This window comes from Bombina bombina, chromosome 1, assembly GCF_027579735.1.
Source record: "Bombina bombina isolate aBomBom1 chromosome 1, aBomBom1.pri, whole genome shotgun sequence".
NCBI lineage: Eukaryota > Metazoa > Chordata > Amphibia > Anura > Bombinatoridae > Bombina > Bombina bombina.
Window position 1 is genome coordinate 1,193,308,232 of NC_069499.1, and position 20,236 is coordinate 1,193,328,467.

General features: G+C 41.5%; 1 protein-coding gene across 3 annotated transcripts in view; it reads left to right on the forward strand.

The window, feature by feature from the left end:
- The window catches only part of ATXN7L3 (ataxin 7 like 3), a 252,225-nt gene extending 233,835 nt beyond the window's left edge, over positions 1-18,390 (forward strand). For 2 of the 3 annotated variants that reach the window (XM_053700038.1, XM_053700031.1), the window contains 4 exons: positions 15,293-15,336; positions 15,504-15,575; positions 15,884-16,017; positions 16,563-18,390. In XM_053700038.1, the coding sequence (XP_053556013.1) occupies positions 15,293-15,336; positions 15,504-15,575; positions 15,884-16,017; positions 16,563-16,711 (399 nt within the window). In that variant the 3' untranslated portion in view covers positions 16,712-18,390. The remainder of the gene's footprint in view (positions 1-15,292; positions 15,337-15,503; positions 15,576-15,883; positions 16,018-16,562) is intronic. The other variant, XM_053700042.1, reaches the window with a different exon arrangement.
- The last annotated feature ends 1,846 nt before the right edge of the window (positions 18,391-20,236 follow it).

Here is a 20,236-nt window from a genome sequence, read left to right on the forward strand (position 1 = left end):
TTAAAAATAATTTATTAGATGTTACTTATGTCAATTTTGAGAGGGGCCTGGCACCTAACTCCCTCACTTCCCACTGACTTGCATTATAAACTGGGTTTCAATTTACAACGGTTTCGATTTACAACCATTCCTTCTGGAACCTAACCCCGGCGTAAACTGAGGGCTACCTGTATATAATCAGCAATAGCAAGCAATCCACTACTAATTGTGCAAACAGATAATAGTGCACTTCGAATTTAAATAACTCCCATCAATCTAGGGCTAGGTGTAAATAACAAGCTCAGCACTGTATCATGCAAAGCATAGTTCCGAATCAACAATCCAAATGATTACTATTATATCTTGGTTGCACATAAGCCAGGGGTAGTTGTAAACCTATACTGTCCTGACAAAGTGAAAAGTAAATATCTGTAGAGGTCCTTTGGGCTAAAGGCATAACCATAATACACAATACCATGTGCAGGAGCTCAGTGGAGTAAAGCAGCTAGTGCTGTGCACAGACCAACTAATTGCAAGCCAACTAATCGATTATGAGATTCGTTAACAACTATTTCTCTTGTTAAGTGTGTTCAGTCCACGGGTCATTCATTACTTATGGGATATATTCTCCTTCCCAACAGGAAGTTGCAAGAGGATCACCCAAGCAGAGCTGCTATATAGCTCCTCCCCTCACATGTCATATCCAGTCATTCTCTTGCAACCCTCAACAAAGAAGGAGGTCGCGAGAGGAGCTGGAGTTTTTACTTAACTATTCTTCAATCAAAAGTTTGTTATTTTAAATGGCACCGGAGTGTGCTGTTTTTCTATCTCAGGCAGTATTTGGAAGAAGAAACTGCCTGTGTTTTGTTTCTATGATCTTAGCAGGCGTAACTAAGATCTACTGGCTGTTCTCGACATTCTGAGGAGTGGGGTAACTTCAGAAACTGGGAATAGCATGCGGGGTCCTCCGCAAATGAGGTATGTGCAGTACATTATTTTCTGGGAATGGAATTGACTAAGAAAATACTGCTGTTACCGTATGATGTAAGTACAGCCTTAAATGCAGTAATGGCAACTGGTATCAGGCTGATAAATGTACGCGCAGTCGAGTTATTTTCTAGGGACTAGAATTTGACTGAGAAAATACTGTTAAAACTGAAATAATACTTAAGCCTTATCTGCAGTGGTAGCGACTGGTAGCAGGCTTAGTGATAACTTTGCATGACATTGGAAAATGTTGTTTTTTAATAAAACGTTTACTGGCATGTTATTCGTTTTTGTGAGGTACTTTGGTGATAAATCTCTTTGGGCATGATTTTTTTCCACATGGCTAACATAGATTTTCTGCATGGAAAACGTTATATCAGGGCTCCCACTGTTGTAATAGGAGTGGGAGGGACCTTGTTTTAGCGCCTTGTTGCGCAGTTAAAATTCTAGCACAGTCTTCCTGCTTCTTCCTCCTTGATCCAGGACGTCTCTAGAGAGCTCAGGGGTCTGCAAAATTCATTTTTGAGGGAGGTAATCAGTCACAGCAGATCTGTGACAGTGTGCTTGACTGTGATTAAAAGCATTAAATCTTAATTGATATCCGTTTTATCCGTTTTGAGTATTGAGGGGTTAATCATCCTTTTGCTAATGGGTGCAATCCTCTGCTAATAATACACTTCTTGTTAAGAATTGTTTAATTATATCTGTATTTTGAAGCGCTGCAGCGTTTTTTATATTGCTTGTAAACTTATTGAAAGTGATTTCTCCAACATTGGTGTGTCCGGTCCACGGCGTCATCCTTACTTGTGGGAAATATCTCTTCCCCAACAGGAAATGGCAAAGAGTCCCAGCAAAGCTGGCCACATAGTCCCCCCTAGGCTCCACCCACCCCAGTCATTCTCTTTGCCGTTGCACAGGCAACATCTCCACGGAGATGGTTAAGAGTTTTTTGGTGTTTAAATGTAGTTTTTTTATTCTTCTATCAAGTGTTTGTTATTTTAAAATAGTGCTGGTATGTACTATTTACTCTGAAACAGAAAAGGATGAAGATTTCTGTTTGTGAGAGGAAGATGATTTTAGCAGACAGTAACTAAAATCGATTGCTGTTTCCACATAGGACTGTTGAGATGAAGTAACTTCAGTTGGGGGAAACAGTTAGCAGACATTTCTGCTTAAGGTATGACTAGCATATTTCTAACAAGACCATGTAATGCTGGAAGGCTGTCATTTCCCCTCATGGGGACCGGTAAGCCATTTTCTTAGTCAAGCAAACAGAATAAAGGGCTTAATATGGGCTATAAAACTGGTAGACACTTTTATGGGCTAAATCGATTGCTTTATTTGGGCATTTTATACATGTTTATGCTGATAATTCACAATTATAAACTTGGGGAACGTTTTTTAACGGCAGGCACTATGTTAGACACCTTTTCCAGTCAGGGAGGGCCTTCCCAGTTGTAGGCTGAGCCTCATTTTCGCGCCTTTACTGCGCAGTTGTTTTTTGAGAGCAAGACATGCAGATGCATGTGTGAGGATCTGAAAGTAGCTGGAAAAGTTTATAGAAGGCGTCACTTGGTATCGTATTCCCCTCTGGGCTTGGTTAGGTCTCAGCAAAGGCTATAGCTGGGACTGTATAGGGGTTAAACGGCTCCGGTTCCGTTATTTTAAGGGTTAAAGCTCTGAAAATTGGTGTGCAATACTCTTAATGCTTTAAGACACTGTGGTGAAATTTTGGTAATTTTTGAACAATTCCTTCATACTTTTTCACATATTCAGTAATAAAGTGTTTTCTGTTTAAAATTTAAAGAGACAGTAACGGTTTTGTTTTAAAAAGTTTTTTGTGCTTTATTGACAAGTTTAAGCCTGTTTAACATGTCTGTGCCTTCGGATAAGCTATGTTCTATATGTATGAAAGCCAATGTGTCTCCCCATTTAAATTTGTGTGATAATTGTGCCATAGCGTCCAAACAAAGTAAGGACAGTACTGCCACAGATAATGAAATTGCCCAAGATGATTCCTCAGATGAGGGAAGTAAACATGATACTACATCATCTCCTACTGTGTCTACACCAGTTTTGCCCACGCAGGAGGCCCCTAGTACATCTAGCGCGCCAATGCTTATTACCATGCAACAATTGACGGCTGTAATGGATAACTCCATAGCAAATATTTTATCCAAAATGCCTACATATCAGAGAAAGCGCGATTGCTCTGTTTTAAACACTGAAGAGCAGGAGGGCGCTGATGATAATTGTTCTGTCATACCCTCACACCAATCTGAAGTGGCCATGAGGGAGGTTTTGTCAGATGGGGAAAAATTTCTCAACAAGCTGAACCTGATGTTGTGACATTTAAATTTAAATTAGAACATCTCCGCGCACTGCTTAAGGAGGTGTTATCTACTCTGGATGATTGTGACAACTTGGTCATTCCAGAGAAATTATGCAAGATGGACAAGTTCCTAGAGGTTCCGGTGCACCCCGACGCTTTTCCTATACCCAAGCGGGTGGCGGACATAGTGAATAAGGAGTGGGAAAAGCCCGGCATACCTTTTGTTCCCCCCCCCTATATTCAAGAAATTATTTCCTATGGTCGACCCCAGAAAGGACTTATGGCAGACAGTCCCTAAGGTCGAGGGGGCAGTTTCTACTCTAAACAAGCGCACTACTATTCCTATCGAGGATAGTTGTGCTTTCAAAGATCCTATGGATAAAAAATTGGAGGGTTTGCTTAAAAAGATTTTTGTACAGCAAGGTTACCTTCTACAACCCATTTCGTGCATTGTTCCTGTCACTACAGCAGCGTGGTTCTGGTTCGAGGAACTAGAAAAGTCGCTCAGTAGAGAGACTCCATATGAGGAGGTTATGGACAGAGTTCACGCACTTAAGTTGGCTAACTCTTTTATTTTAGATGCCGCTTTGCAATTAGCTAGATTAGCGGCGAAAAATTCAGGGTTTGCAATCGTGGCGCGCAGAGCGCTTTGGCTAAAGTCTTGGTCAGCGGATGTGTCATCCAAGACAAAATTGCTTAACATCCCTTTCAAAGGTAAAACTCTATTTGGACCAGAATTGAAAGAGATTATCTCAGACATCACTGGGGGAAAGGGCCACGCCCTTCCACAAAATAGGCCTTTCAAGGCCAAGAATAAGTATAATTTTCGTTCCTTTCGCAATTTCAGGAACGGACCGGCCTCTAATTCTGCATCCTCTAAGCAAGAGGGTAATGCCTCACAACCCAAACCAGCCTGGAAACCGATGCAAGGCTGGAACAAGGGTAAGCAGGCCAAGAAGCCTGCTGCTGCTAACAAAACAGCATGAAGGTGTAGCCCCGGATCCGGGACCGGATCTAGTAGGGGGCAGACTCTCTCTCTTTGCTCAGGCTTGGGCAAGAGATGTTCAGGATCCCTGGGCACTAGAAATAGTTTCTCAGGGTTATCTTCTGGAATTCAGGGAACTACCCCCAAGGGGAAGGTTCCACATGTCTCACTTATCCTTAAACCAAATAAAGAGACAGGCGTTCTTACATTGTGTAGAAGACCTGTTAAAGATGGGAGTGATACACCCAGTTCCAATAAAGGAACAAGGAATGGGATTTTATTCAAATCTGTTCGTAGTTCCCAAAAAAGAGGGAACTTTCAGACCAATTTTGGATTTGAAGATCCTAAACAAATTTCTCAGGGTACCATTGTTCAAGATGGAAACCATTCGAACGATTCTACCCACTATCCAGGAAGGTCAATTTATGACTACCGTGGATCTAAAAGGATGCGTACCTACATATTCCTATCCACAAAGAACATCATCAGTTCCTAAGGTTCGCCTTTCTGGACAAACATTACCAGTTTGTGGCCCTCCCATTCCGGTTAGCCACTGCTCCAAGGATTTTCACAAAGGTACTAGGGTCCCTTCTAGCGGTTCTAAGACAGAGGGGCATTGCAGTAGTACCTTACTTGGACGACATTCTAATACAAGCGTCGTCCCTGTCAAAAGCAAAGGCTCATACAGACATCGTTCTGGCCTTTCTCAGATCACACGGATGGAAGGTGAACATAGAAAAAAGTTCTCTGTCTCCGTCAACAAGAGTTCCCTTCTTGGGAACAATAATAGATTCCTTAGAAATGAGGATTTTTCTGACAGAGGTCAGAAAGTCAAAACTTCTAAGCACTTGTCAAGTTCTTCATTCTGTTCCACGTCCTTCCATAGCGCAGTGCATGGAAGTAGTAGGGTTGATGGTTGCAGCAATGGACATAGTTCCTTTTGCGCGAATTCATCTAAGACCATTACAACTGTGCATGCTCAAACATTGGAATGGGGACTATACAGACTTGTCTCCAATGATTCAAGTAGATCAGAGGACCAGAGATTCACTCCGTTGGTGGCTGACCCTGGACCATCTATCCCAGGGAATGAGCTTCCGCAGAGTGGGTCATTGTCACGACCGACGCCAGTCTAGTGGGCTGGGGCGCGGTCTGGGAATCCCTGAAAGCTCAGGGTCTATGGTCTCGGGAAGAGTCTCTTCTCCCGATAAACATTCTGGAACTAAGAGCGATCTTCAATGCTCTCAGGGCTTGGCCTCAGCTAGCAAAGGCCAGATTCATAAGATTCCAATCAGACAACTTGACGACTGTTGCGTATATCAATCATCAGGGGGGAACAGTTCCCTGGCGATGAAAGAAGTGACCAAAATAATTCAATGGGCGGAGGATCACTCCTGCCACCTATCTGCGATCCACATCCCAGGTGTGGAAAACTGGGAAGCGGATTATCCAAGTCGTCAGACATTCCATCCGGGTGAGTGGGAACTCCACCCGGAGATCTTTGTCCAACTAACTCAATTATGGGGCATTCCAGACATGGATCTGATGGCGTCTCGTCAGAACTTCAAGGTTCCTTGCTACGGGTCCAGATCCAGGGATCCCAAGGCGACTCTAGTAGATGCACTAGTAGCACCTTGGACCTTCAACCTAGCTTATGTATTTCCACCGTTTCCTCTCATTCCCAGGCTGGTAGCCAGGATCAAACAGGAGAGGGCCTCGGTGATCTTGATAGCTCCTGCGTGGCCACGCAGGACTTGGTATGCAGACCTGGTGAATATGTTATCGGTTCCACCATGGAAGCTACCTTTGAGACAGGGCCTTCTTGTTCCGGGTCCATTCGAACATCCAAATCTGGTCTCCCTCCAGCTGACGGCTTGGAGATTGAACGCTTGATTCTATCAAAGCGTGGGTTTTCAGATTCTGTGATAGATACTCTGGTTCAGGCCAGAAAACCAGTAACTAGAAAGATTTACCATAAAATATGGAAAAGATATATCTGTTGGTGTGAATCCAAAGGATTCCCATGGAATAAGATAAAAATTCCTACGATTCTCTCCTTTCTACAAGAAGGTTTGGAGAAAGGATTATCTGCAAGTTCTCTAAAGGGACAGATCTCTGCTTTATCTGTCTTACTACACAAAAGACTGGCAGCTGTGCCAGATGTTCAAGCATTTGTTCAGGCTCTGGTTAGGATCAAGCCTGTTTACAGACCTTTGACTCCTCCCTGGAGTCTAAATCTAGTTCTTTCAGTTCTTCAAGGGGTTCCGTTTGAACCTTTACATTCCATAGATATTAAGTTACTATCTTGGAAAGTTTTGTTTTTGGTTGCTATTTCTTCTGCTAGAAGAGTTTCAGAGTTATCTGCTCTGCAGTGTTCTCCGCCCTATCTGGTGTTCCATGCAGATAAGGTGGTTTTGCGTACTAAGCCTGGTTTTCTTCCAAAGGTTGTTTCTAACAAGAATATTAACCAGGAGATAGTTGTACCTTCTTTATGTCCAAATCCAGTTTCAAAGAAGGAACGTTTGTTACACAATTTGGACGTAGTCCGTGCTCTAAAATTCTATTTAGAGGCTACAAAAGATTTCAGACAAACATCTTCTTTGTTTGTTGTCTATTCTGGTAAAAGGAGAGGTCAAAAAGCGACGTCTACCTCTCTTTCCTTTTGGCTTAAAAGCATCATCCGATTGGCTTATGAGACTGCCGGACGGCAGCCTCCTGAAAGAATCACAGCTCACTCCACTAGGGCTGTTGCTTCCACATGTGCCTTCAAGAACGAGGCTTCTGTTGACCAGATATGTAAGGCAGCGACTTGGTCTTCACTGCACACTTTTGCCAAATTTTACAAATTTGATACTTTTGCTTCTTCGGAGGCTATTTTTGGGAGAAAGGTTTTGCAAGCCTTGGTGCCTTCCGTTTAGGTAACCTGATTTGCTCCCTCCCTTCATCCGTGTCCTAAAGCTTTGGTATTGGTTCCCACAAGTAAGGATGACGCCGTGGACCGGACACACCAATGTTGGAGAAAACAGAATTTATGCTTACCTGATAAATTACTTTCTCCAACGGTGTGTCCGGTCCACGGCCCGCCCTGGTTTTTTAATCAGGTCTGATGAATTATTTTCTCTAACTACAGTCGCCACGGTACCATATGGTTTCTCCTATATTTTTCCTCCTGTCCGTCGGTCGAATGACTGGGGTGGGCGGAGCCTAGGGGGGACTATGTGGCCAGCTTTGCTGGGACTCTTTGCCATTTCCTGTTGGGGAAGAGATATTTCCCACAAGTAAGGATGACGCCGTGGACCGGACACACCGTTGGAGAAAGTAATTTATCAGGTAAGCATAAATTCTGTTTTCCAAGCTTGCTAGTTTCATTGCTAAGTCCGTTTAAACATGTCTGATTCAGAGGAAACTGTTTGTTCATCATGTTCAAAAGCCAATGTGGAGCCCAATAGAACGATGTGTACCAATTATTATATTGATATTGCTTTGAATAAAAGTCAATCTGTACCGATAGAGAAACTATCACCAGACAACGAGGGGGAAGTTATGCCGCCTAACTCTCCTCACGTGTCAGTACCTGCGTCTCCCGCTCGGGAGATGCGTAGGATTGAGACGCCAAGTACATCTAGGCCCTTACAAATCACTTTACATGATATGGCTAATGTTAAGAAAGAAGTATTATATAATATGCCTGAATTAAGGGGCAAGCGCGATAGCTCTGGGTTAAGGACAGAGCGCGCTGATGACACAAGAGCCATGTCTGATACTGCGTCACAATTTGCAGAACATGAAGTCGGTGAGCTTCATTCTGTCGGTGACGGTTCTGATCCGGGGAGACCGGATTCAGAAGTTTCAAATTTTAAATTTAAGCTTGAGAACCTCAGTGTGTTACTAGGGGAGGTATTAGCGGCTCTGAATGATTGCGACACGGTGGCAATTCCAGAGAAAATGTGTAGGTTGGATAGATACTATGCGGTACCGGTGTGTACTGACGTCTTTCCTATACCAAAAAGACTTACAGAAATTATTAGTAAGGAGTGGGATAGACCCGGTGTGCCTTTTTCCCCTCCCCCGATATTTAGAAAAATGTTTCCTATAGACGACACCACACGAGACTTATGGCAGACGGTCCCTAAGGTGGAGGGAGCAGTTTCTACTTTAGCCAAGCGTACCACTATCCCGGTGGAGGATAGCTGTGCTTTCTCAGATCCAATGGATAAAAAATTAGAGGGTTATCTTAAGAAAATGTTTGTTCAACAGGGTTTTATATTGCAGCCTCTTGCATGCATTGCGCCTGTCACGGCTGCAGCGGCATTCTGGTTTGAGTCTCTGGAAGAGGCGATTCGCACAGCGCCATTGGATGAGGCTTTGTGCAAAGTTAGAACCCTTAAGCAAGCTAATGCGTTTGTTTCAGATGCCGTAGTACATCTAACCAAACTTACGGCTAAAAATTCCGGATTCGCCATACAGGCGCGCAGAGCGCTCTGGCTTAAATCCTGGTCAGCGGATGTAACTTCCAAGTCTAAGCTACTTAACATTCCTTTCAAAGGGCAGACCTTATTCGGGCCCGGCTTGAAGGAAATTATTGCTGACATTACGGGAGGTAAGGGCCACGCCATTCCTCAGGACAGGGCCAAACAGTCTAATTTTCGTGCCTTTCGTAACTTCAAGGCAGGAGCAGCATCAACTTCCTCCGCTCCAAAACAGGAAGGAACTACTGCTCGTTACAGACAGGGTTGGAAAGGCAACCAGTCATGGAACAAGGGCAAGCAGGCCAGAAAGCCTACTCCGGCCCCTAAGACAGCATGAAGACAGGGCCCCCTATCCGGGGATGGATTTAGTGGGGGGCAGACTTTCTCTCTTCGCCCAGGCTTGGGCAAGAGATGTGCAGGATCCCTGGACGTTGAAGATTATATCTCAGGGATACCTTCTGGATTTCAAAACCTCTCCTCCACAAGGGAGGTTCCATCTATCGAGGTTATCAACAAACCTAGTAAAGAGAGAGGCATTTCTACAATGTGTACAAGACCTCTTAATCATGGGAGTGATCCACTCAGTTCCGCGATCGGAACAGGGACAAGGATTTTACTCAAATCTATTCGTGGTTCCCAAAAAAGAGGGAACCTTCAGACCAATCTTGGACTTAAAGATCTTAAACAAATTCCTAAGGGTACCATCGTTCAAGATGGAAACCATTCGAACCATCCTACCCATGATCCAAGAGGGTCAATATATGACCACAGTGGACTTAAAGGATGCTTACCTTCACATACCGATTCACAAAGATCATTATCGGTACCTAAGGTTTGCCTTTCTAGACAGGCATTACCAGTTTGTGGCTCTTCCCTTCGGGTTAGCCACGGCCCCAAGAATTTTTACGAAGGTTCTGGGCTCACTTCTGGCGGTACTAAGACCACGAGGCATAGCGGTGGCTCCGTACCTAGACGACATTCTGATACAAGCGTCAAGTTTTCAGAATGCATAGTCTCATACAGAGATAGTGCTAGCATTTCTGAGGTCGCATGGGTGGAAAGTGAACGTGGAAAAGAGTTCTCTGTTACCACTCACAAGGGTTCCTTTTCTAGGGACTCTTATAGATTCTGTAGAGATGAAGATTTACCTGACGGAGTCCAGGTTATCAAAGATTCTCAATGCTTGCCATGTCCTTCATTCCTAAGCCCATCAGTAGCTCAGTGCATGGAGGTAATCGGCTTAATGGTCGCGGCAATGGACATAGTGCCATTTGCGCGCCTGCATCTCAGACCGCTGCAACTATGCATGCTCAGTCAATGGAACGGGGATTACTCAGATCTGTCCCCTTTGCTAAATCTGGACCAGGAGACCAGAGATTCTCTTCTCTGGTGGTTGTCACCGGTTCATCTGTCCAAAGGAATGACCTTTCAAGACCAGATTGGACGATTGTAACAACGGATGCCAGCCTTCTAGGCTGGGGAGCAGTCTGGAATTCCCTGAAGGCTCAGGGATCGTGGACTCAGGAGGAGAAACTCCTTCCAATAAACATTCTAGAATTAAGAGCAATATTCAATGCTCTTCTAGCTTGGCCTCAGTTAGCAAAACTGAGGTTCATCCGATTTCAGTCGGACAATATCACGACTGTGGCTTAAATCAATCATCAAGGGGGAACCAGGAGTTCCCTAGCGATGTTGGAAGTCTCGAAGATAATTCGCTGGGCAGAGTCTCACTCTTGCCACCTGTCAGCGATTTACATCCCAGGCGTAGAGAACTGGGAGGCGGATTTCCTAAGTCGCCAGACTTTTCATCCGGGAGAGTGGGAACTTCACCCGGAGGTATTTGCTCAACTGATTCGTCGTTGGGGCAAACCGGATCTGGATCTCATGGCATCTCGCCAGAACGCGAAGCTTCCTTGTTACGGATCCAGGTCCAGGGACCCGGGAGCGGTGCTGGTAGATGCATTAGCAGCCCCTTGGGTTTTCAACATAGCTTATGTGTTTCCACCATTTCCGTTGCTACCTCGACTGATTGCCAGGATCAAACAGGAGAGGGCATAGGTAATTCTGATAGCGCCTGCGTGGCCACGCAGGACCTGGTATGCAGACCTAGTGGACATGTCGTCCTGTCCACCATGGTCTCTTCCTCTGAGGCAGAACCTTCTAATTCAGGGTCCTTTCAACCATCCAAACCTAATTTCTCTGAGGCTGACTGCCTGGAAATTGAACGCTTGATTCTATCAAAGCGTGGGTTTTCGGATTCGGTTATTGATACATTAATACAGGCTCGGAAACCTGTGACCAGAAAAATTTACCATAAGATATGGCGTAAATATTTATATTGGTGCGAATCCAAGAGTTACTCATGGAGTAAGGTTAGGATTCCTAGGATATTGATTTTTCTACAAGAGGGTTTAGAAAAGGGTTTATCCGCTAGTTCGCTAAAGGGACAGATTTCAGCTCTGTCTATTCTTTTACACAAACGTCTGGCAGAGAATCCAGACGTCCAGGCCTTTTGTCAGGCTTTGGCTAGAATTAAGCCTGTGTTTAAAGCTGTTGCTCCTCCGTGGAGCTTAAACTTGGTTCTTAAAGTTCTTCAGGGTGTTCCGTTTGAACCCCTTCATTCCATTGATATTAAGCTTTTATCTTGGAAAGTTTTGTTTTTGATGGCTATTTCCTCGGCTCGAAGAGTCTCTGAGTTATCTGCCTTACATTGTGATTCTCCTTATCTGATCTTTCATTCAGACAAGGTAGTTCTGCGTACTAAACCTGGGTTTTTACCTAAGGTTGTTTCTAACAGGAATATCAATCAAGAGATTGTTGTTCCATCATTATGTCCTAATCCTTCTTCAAAGAAGGAACGTCTTTTGCATAATCTAGACGTAGTCCGTGCTCTGAAGTTCTACTTACAGGCAACTAAAGATTTTAGACAAACTTCTTCTCTGTTTGTCGTTTACTCTGGACAGAGGAGAGGTCAAAAGGCTTCGGCTACCTCTCTCTCTTTTTGGCTTTGTAGCATAATACGTTTAGCCTATGAGACTGCTGGACAGCAGCCTCCTGAAAGAATTACAGCTCATTCCACCAGAGCTGTGGCTTCCACCTGGGCCTTTAAGAATGAGGCCTCTGTTGAACAGATTTGCAAGGCTGCAACTTGGTCTTCACTTCATACTTTTTCCAAATTTTCCAAATTTGACACTTTCGCTTCTTCGGAGGCTGGTTTTGGGAGAAAGGTTCTACAGGCAGTGGTTCCTTCTGTTTAATGTTCCTGCCTTGTCCCTCCCATCATCCGTGTACTTTAGCTTTGGTATTGGTATCCCATAAGTAATGGATGACCCGTGGACTGAACACACTTAACAAGAGAAAACATAATTTATGCTTACCTGATAAATTTATTTCTCTTGTAGTGTGTTCAGTCCACGGCCCGCCCTGTCTTTTTAAGGCAGGTTCTAAATTTTAAAATTATAACTCCAGTCACCACTGCACTTTATAGTTTCTCCTTTCTCGTCTTGTTTCGGTCGAATGACTGGATATGACATGTGAGGGGAGAAGCTATATAGCAGCTCTGCTTGGGTGATCCTCTTGCAACTTCCTGTTGGGAAGGAGAATATATCCCATAAGTAATGGATGACCCGTGGACTGAACACACTACAAGAGAAATTTATCAGGTAAGCATAAATTATGTTTTTCATAATCGATTATTATCGATTATGATAAGTTTTTGCAGCTCTACTTTTGTTCAAGACTTACTTGGAGGTGGATCAGCCTTCACCTAGACAGTTTTCTGCTCGCTCCTCTAGATCAGTTTCCACTTCCTGGGCTTTTTAGAATGAGGCTTCTGTTGACCAATTTTCTGAAGTAGCTACTTCATATGTTTTTTGTATACTTTACTTTTTTTTTTTCTAAATTCTCTCATTTTGATGTTGGTTTTATTTATTTTATTTTTTGCTTCTTCTAAGGCAGCTTTTTGCATGAAATCCTTCAGGCAGTTGTCTCATGATTATTTAAATTTCATCCGTTGGTCATTTTTATTGCATATTACCCTGTTTATTCTTTGTGTTTGTAGATTTTGTTTCACTGTGAAAAAATGTTCTTTTTATCCTGCCCTTATTTCTCATTACTTGTGGACTCAACAGCTTGGGCATTCGTTTCCAGGAGTAAAGGATTGTGGACTCTCTCACCAGACCTGTATGTTTGTTTTTTTGGTGTTGGTTTATTTTTGCACACATTTTCCCTACCTCTTTTTGCTTGGCTATATTGCCAGTGAGGTGGGAAGGGTTTTATATAGCTCTTGGGGTTTGGGAATCTTTGCCGCCTCCTAGTGGCAGGGAAGAATAATTCCAAGGAGTAATGGATCACGGACTTTTGCCACCATGAAACAAATGAATTTGTCAGCTAAGCTTAAACTGTTTTTTCGTGCATAATCATCTACCACAGAGTCTTTGTTGTTGTTTTTTAGCTCTATCAAAATGTATTATATAGCTGGTGCTCCAATTAATTATTGCTTCTGTTGCTTTCTTCACATGATAAAGATAACTGTTCAGAAAATGTTGCCTGCCAGGTGGCATTATGAAGTAGCGGGGACAGTGTAATACTTTGCAATATTATAACACTTTCTGTTATTTCTAAATGTTACTGAAGCAATACAAAACACAAATTTCATAATTTAACATAAACAGATTATCGATAATTTGTGCAAAAAAATAAAAATAAAAAATCTGCTAATTTTAGCTTCATATTGTCTTAAATTGTAGCTGGGTGGTCAGCTAGGCATTGTGCCCATTAAGCAGGTCCTGGAGGAGTACACTGCTATTTGTACAGTTGTGTAGTCTGATGGTAAATGTAAAGCAGGTTGAACTTTTTAACAACTTTTTTGTGTTGCCCATTTTTGATTTTGTCAAGTCCTACAATAAACCAAAATATAAAAAGGGTCATATCTGTATCACAGTGTTCCTCTCTTGGGAAGCTGTGCAAGCATTAGGGTTGTTCTCACTTGTTTTATAGCATTTGTGTGTTTTTAAGGTTTTGTGTGTTTTTAAGGTGGATGGGAGCTTGAGTGTTCTACAGAATAGAAATGTTAATAAAGACCTATACCATAATGTATAGAAAGAGTATCACATAGTTAATATTGTGCTTAGTTTATATCCTAAGGGCCCTGTTATCTATACCTCGCTGACACTTGTAGGGGCGGCCCTGAGGGAGTTCTCTTTTTTTCGAGATGTTTCCAATAGAAATTAATAGAGGTCTCTGGAAAGGGAAGATTCACTGAGGAAGGCAAAGGGAGCAGGAGTGCACTTTAAAAATGAAATACTGCAGTCTGCCGATATGTAGCTGCTGCAGCCAGCATGGTCAATCTAATGAGGTGGAGATGTTGACTTGCTAAGCACACACTGCTTAATGTGGAGAGTATTTAGCCGAAGTAGATAGTCAACTAGATTACTGCATCCTTATTCTTTTGTATAGAATCTCAAACACAATGGAGACTTAATGGGATATGAAACCCAAAAATATTTTTTTCATGATTCAGATATAAGTAAATTGGAAAATTGTTTAAATTTAAAATAGTATGCTCTTATCACATTTTCTTCACTCTTTTGGTATCATTTGTTGAAAAGTGGGGACGTAAACTCAGGAGCGTACACGTCTGGAGCACTATATGGCAGCAGTTTTGCAAAAATGTGATCCATTTGCAAGAGCACTGAAAGGCAGCAGCATTTCCTGCCATGTAGTGCTCCCGGCCCCTTTCTAGCTATCTCTTTAACAAAGAATACCATGGGAACAAAGCTAATTTGATACTAGAAGTAAATAGGAAAATTGCAAGCTCTGTATGAATAACATAAGAAAATTTGAGTTTCATATCCTTTTAAACTGCTAACCTCTGATCCCTTGCATGACGGAAGGGATTAAGCACTGGTTGTTTTGAGCTTTATGGCTCTGAGATTTTCTAACCTTGTCTTCCTACCCTACAAATGTCGCCATTTTGTGCTTTGCCCACTATATTCATGTTCACAAGATGCCATTGGTAAACTGCATCCTTTAGACACATCTACTGAAGATCTATGTAAGTGCAAAAGCATGACTACTTTTAATAAAATTAATGTTTGTTTTTTTTACAGGAATATAAAATCCAAATTTTTTCATGATTTAGATAAACATAAAATTTTAAACCACTTTTCTATTTACTTCTATTCTGAAATTCTTTTCGGTTTCTTGTTTTCCTTTGTTGAAAAGCAGAAATGTAATTGCAAGAGTTTGCACGTCTGCAGCACTATATAGCAGCAGTTTTGCAACAATGTTATACATTAGCAGGAGCACTAGATGGCAGCACTATTTCCTGGTCATGTACTTCATACATGTGAGCGCTACCTACCTGGGTATCTCTAACAAAGAATAACATGAGAATGAAATAAATTTGATAATAGAAGAAAATTGGAAACCTTTTAAAAATTGTATTCTCTATCTGAATCATCAAAGAACATTTTTGGGTTTAATGTCCCTTTAACATTTATTATTACTTCACCAATACGATCTCCTTTTATTCTCTAGCAATGCGGTGTCATATCTGAACACACTAAGAAGATGTGCACAAGGTCAGTGTGTTTGACATGATTATCCCCTTTTATTTTCTATACTTTGTCTGGTCTTCGTGAGCTCCTGCCCTTGGACAACCTCCAACCCTTCTACCTCTTTGATTGTTTCCTTCCTACCACAAGGTTTTTTTGTTGTTGTGTTTTTAAGTTCTCCTTCCTCTACTCAGGTCTCTTCGATGCCCTCAACACACAGATGACCAGAGAAGATCTGTTAGAATTTACCTTCTAGGTCCCTCTGCGTAAGTTTTTACTTTTATTCGCTTGTGTTCTTTACACTTTATTTTTTTTTATTGACTTAAAAACACACATCTTAACCTTCTCTACAAACCCCCACCTTCAGACTACATTACATAAGTCTTTGCACCTGGAGACAGCTAGGTTTACCCTGAGGAGGTATTATCATGTATTGCACCAAGTGTTGTACCTAGCAAACTGACAATAGTACTGGAAAAAATATACCTGTAATGGTAACTAAGCCAGAATAGGTGTGGACCAAGGAACACTGCACAAGTGCATATGCACCTCTGATTGTGCTCCCCACCCCCAGCTCTCTCCCTGAGGCAGACGGCAGTACAGACAATGACAGCTTTGATGTGGTGGAGGGCCAGGCACTCATGAGCCGGCTGCAGTGGGATGGATCGTCTGACATCTCCCCATCTGACTCTGCATCCTCCAAAGCCAGTAAGACTCGGGGAGGGGGATTTGTGTAATATACACTTAAACACTGTTATATCAAGTGAAATGACACTATGTGCTATAATCTAGAATGGCTTGCCAGAATGCTAGCAAAGAGTACTTACACACAATCATGTTGGCTAGTTCTCCAGGCCAAAGTTTACCTTTCTTTGTCTTTCTTGCTGTGTGTCTCTTACTCATTCGTTTTCTTATTGTATGTGTCTCTCTGGCACCCTTTCTCTTACTGTTTCTCTTTTCCACATTCTATCTCCTCTCATCTAGCATTGCCTCCTGTGCTATCTTTATTTTTTAACTTTTTACAAGTTACACCCCAGTCCCTTTTTTATGTTTTACAAAATATCTACTTTCTTTAATCTTGCTTTATCTCTTCTGACACTTTAGCATTCCACAGTTATGTTTGTCTTGAACATTCCCTCTTGCTAGTTTCCCACAGCTTCCTTTGCTGGGCACATAGAATATGCTACACACTTTCCTTTTCGTTATGCTGCCTTGCCACCCTCACTTGCTCACAAGTTCCTCTTTTCTCATAGGCACCAATAATTCAGAATCTCGGAAGACAAAGAAAAAAAAGCCGAGTCACGTGAATCTGGTGAGCGGAGGAGGCGGCAACAACAATAAGAAGAAGAAGCCTAAACCTCCTGCCCCACTGACCCCTGGGATGTACAATGACCTCAACTGAGAGGTTTTGAGGGTGTTCCTCACCATACCGGAACAAGGTCCAGTGGGGCCTATAATGCACTGTTACCTCTCAGTATATAGAAACCTCTGGCGGTGGCCTAGGTACAGCCAGACCACACCTAAAATAATAAACCCTTGAATGTGAATATTATGAGGCCGCAGATAACTGTGTTTAATACACCAGGATAGGTGTATATATCTATGATAACCCAGTCTGTCCACTTCTGCTCCCTCTGTGTGCTGCTATATTTGGATCTTATTACATTGATTGTGGTCTAGACTGATAACAATGAAATTCTAAGAAAAAGAGTGACATTTTATGACTTCTAGTCATATTAAGTTTTTGTGCAGCAGTGTTAGGGGAGTTACTGCTTTTGTTGGTATTGGGTCTTCTGGTTATCTGTATAAAGTTAAGCAATAGGTGTGATGACCTGGTTGTTCAGGTTCTAAGAAGTGACTGCACCAAAAAGGTTTGTGGTGTAGGCTGCCGGGGATATGGGGTGCAGTGGAATGGTTAAAAGATCTTGCATGTAGTAAATATTTACACTAAATATTATTTTCAACAAATGCACCATAGTTTGGCGAAGTGTTAAAGGGTCAGTTGTGTATAAGGATGCATTGATTAATGCTTTATGTTTAAAGGGAATCTCTATTAATAAGAAACATTTAATGTTCTGTTTAGTCAGTGAATCATAAATCATCAGTATTAATTGGAATGTAAGCAGGTGTTCATCTCCATAGAGAAATTATCTTATAGTGCATTATTTGGCAAACGTTGATACAAGCCTGTTCTGCTGAAACTGAATGTGACCCATATTTAGGTTAGTCAATTGTTATTGTATGAGCAAAGTGACCTGATAAGTGTCTTGTAAGGTCAGCTGCCTGAACGTGCAAAATGAGTACCATGTTCCTGTAGCATTTGAAATTGGATTGGCGCAAATGTATATATTGTAGGGGCCCCTATGAATATGTTAAAGGACATATGACTAAGAGTCTCATTTTAGGGTTTTAGAAATGTGCAATAAAAATGTAATACTATGAAAAGCAAAGGGTGGTGTTGGCTTCACCCCTGCTACGTGCAACGTCAATGTTTGTTTGTTTGTTTTTATATATATATATATATATATATATATATATATATATATATATACATACATACATACACACACACAGTGTGTGTGTGTATATATATGTATATATAATCGGTATTTGTTTCTTTTCTGAGCCAAAAATCTTCTTGTGCAAGTGAAACACACAAAGATCTGTGACCATATCTTAGAGTGTTTAATTTGCACAAGATTATATTCGGCTCCACATTCGGCAGTGAACAAAACTGTCTTGTATAATTGTGAGGCTGTGCATGGCAGGGGTGGACTCTACCTACACACACACCGCCTAGTTGTAATATAAGATCTTGTTTTTATTGCATATCTCTTAAAACGTAAACATGCGTTTAAATGTTTATTAAAATGGATGGTACTTATGCAGTGTCTCTGGCCTTTAACAAGTAATTTGCTACAATTAACTGTACAAACTATATTGAGAACTTTGGGATTAATGTATATAGTCAAACAGTTCCCCTAAAGTCCCTATTAATAACTATAACATTGCACATAAGCATTTGTAAATTGTGTGTTAATAAAGTTGAATGACATTGATGGTGGTCTTTTATATTATAAATGTGCGTATGATTTAACATTTATTTATTATCAGGTATTTGTATTTATAACATTTTCTAAAGTTATATCATGCAGAATATGTAATGATGAACATAATATAAAATTAAATATTTAAGTGAAGAAAGAAGATTTGGAAGGGGAAAGTGACAGCACTGTTATGGTTTATTAAACCATGGTATACTGGTATCCCATCATTTAACACCAATTCACAATAATAAGCATTACAGCATCCACCCAATTGTGGGTCGTATACAAATTATTTATTGCACTTTAAGTGAACTCTTCTTTCATATTTGTAGGATTAAAGTCAAGTCCTACCAGAGGAGGCAAAACACCTCACACAACATAGCTTTACTTCCTTTTAAGCATGATTCCCTAGTCAATGTTTTGCCTCCAAGGAGTGATGGTGAAACTTGAATAGTCTGATCTACACATTGATTGAAAAAGGTTCTTAGATCAATGTGAGACATTTTTTTTTCACTTTAGAGAGCCAGGAATATGACAGAGTGGTGTAAAGGAGTATATTGACAGGTTGAGTAATTTTCCCATAGGAGTTTCACTCGCCTGCCTCAGGTGTCGCTGGGACTTGTCCTGCTGCCTCCTGTTGATGCGTCAAAGTACTCCTTCCTTAGATCCCGTGTTGGTGTGTACTACACAGAATGGGCTCTTGTATAGGAAGCAGGTCTCCTGCAGCTTGACAAGCATGGTAAAGAGTGCTGATATGTGTTTTTTCACTCGCATAGCTTATGAGCATGTACACATACACCAGATAACACTAAATACAGTTTTGGGAATTTCTAAAACCTTGCAAGTTTCAAAACTCATTTATTCCAGTATCTCAGAATACTAACTTTGCTATCATATAATAGTTTAGGTTTGCCCGTATTCAGAAATACATAATTACTACCTAGATCAACTAACATACGTACATCTGAATAAAACAAAACACAACAAAACTAAACAGATCAAAAAAGAAAGAGAAAAAAAAATATTTAAAAAATTTATCCTCCCACACTGGCCCGACCGCCCACACCTCCAGCAGCCCCCCCAACCTCTCTCATTGCCTTCAATCCAGCATCTAGGAAAGCGGCCAGCATATATATTCAACAGTATGAACTCAGATTCACAAAATGGTTTTATCACCTTTCTTTGACATGCCAAAGGCAGAGACCTAATAAAAGATTCCCATTTCTCCAACATAGGTGTGTCCGGTCCACGGCGTCATCCTTACTTGTGGGATATTCTCTTCCCCAACAGGAAATGGCAAAGAGCCCAGCAAAGCTGGTCACATGATCCCTCCTAGGCTCCGCCTTCCCCAGTCATTCTCTTTGCCGTTGTACAGGCAACATCTCCACGGAGATGGCTTAGAGTTTTTTAGTGTTTAACTGTAGTTTTTATTATTCAATCAAGAGTTTGTTATTTTAAAATAGTGCTGGTATGTACTATTTACTCTGAAACAGAAAAGAGATGAAGATTTCTGTTTGTAAGAGGAAAATGATTTTAGCAACCGTTACTAAAATCGATGGCTGTTCCACACAGGACTGTTGAGAGGAATTAACTTCAGTTGGGGGAACAGTGAGCAGACTTTTGCTGCTTGAGGTATGACACATTCTAACAAGACGATGTAATGCTGGAAGCTGTCATTTTCCCTATGGGATCCGGTAAGCCATTTTATTACAGACAGTAAATAAGGGCTTCACAAGGGCTTTTTAAGACTGTAGACATTTTCTGGGCTAAATCGATTTATATATAAACATATTTTATACTCCATAGCCTTGAGGAATTATTTTAATCTTGGGAATTTTGTAAAATAACCGGCAGGCACTGTATTGGACACCTTATTCTCT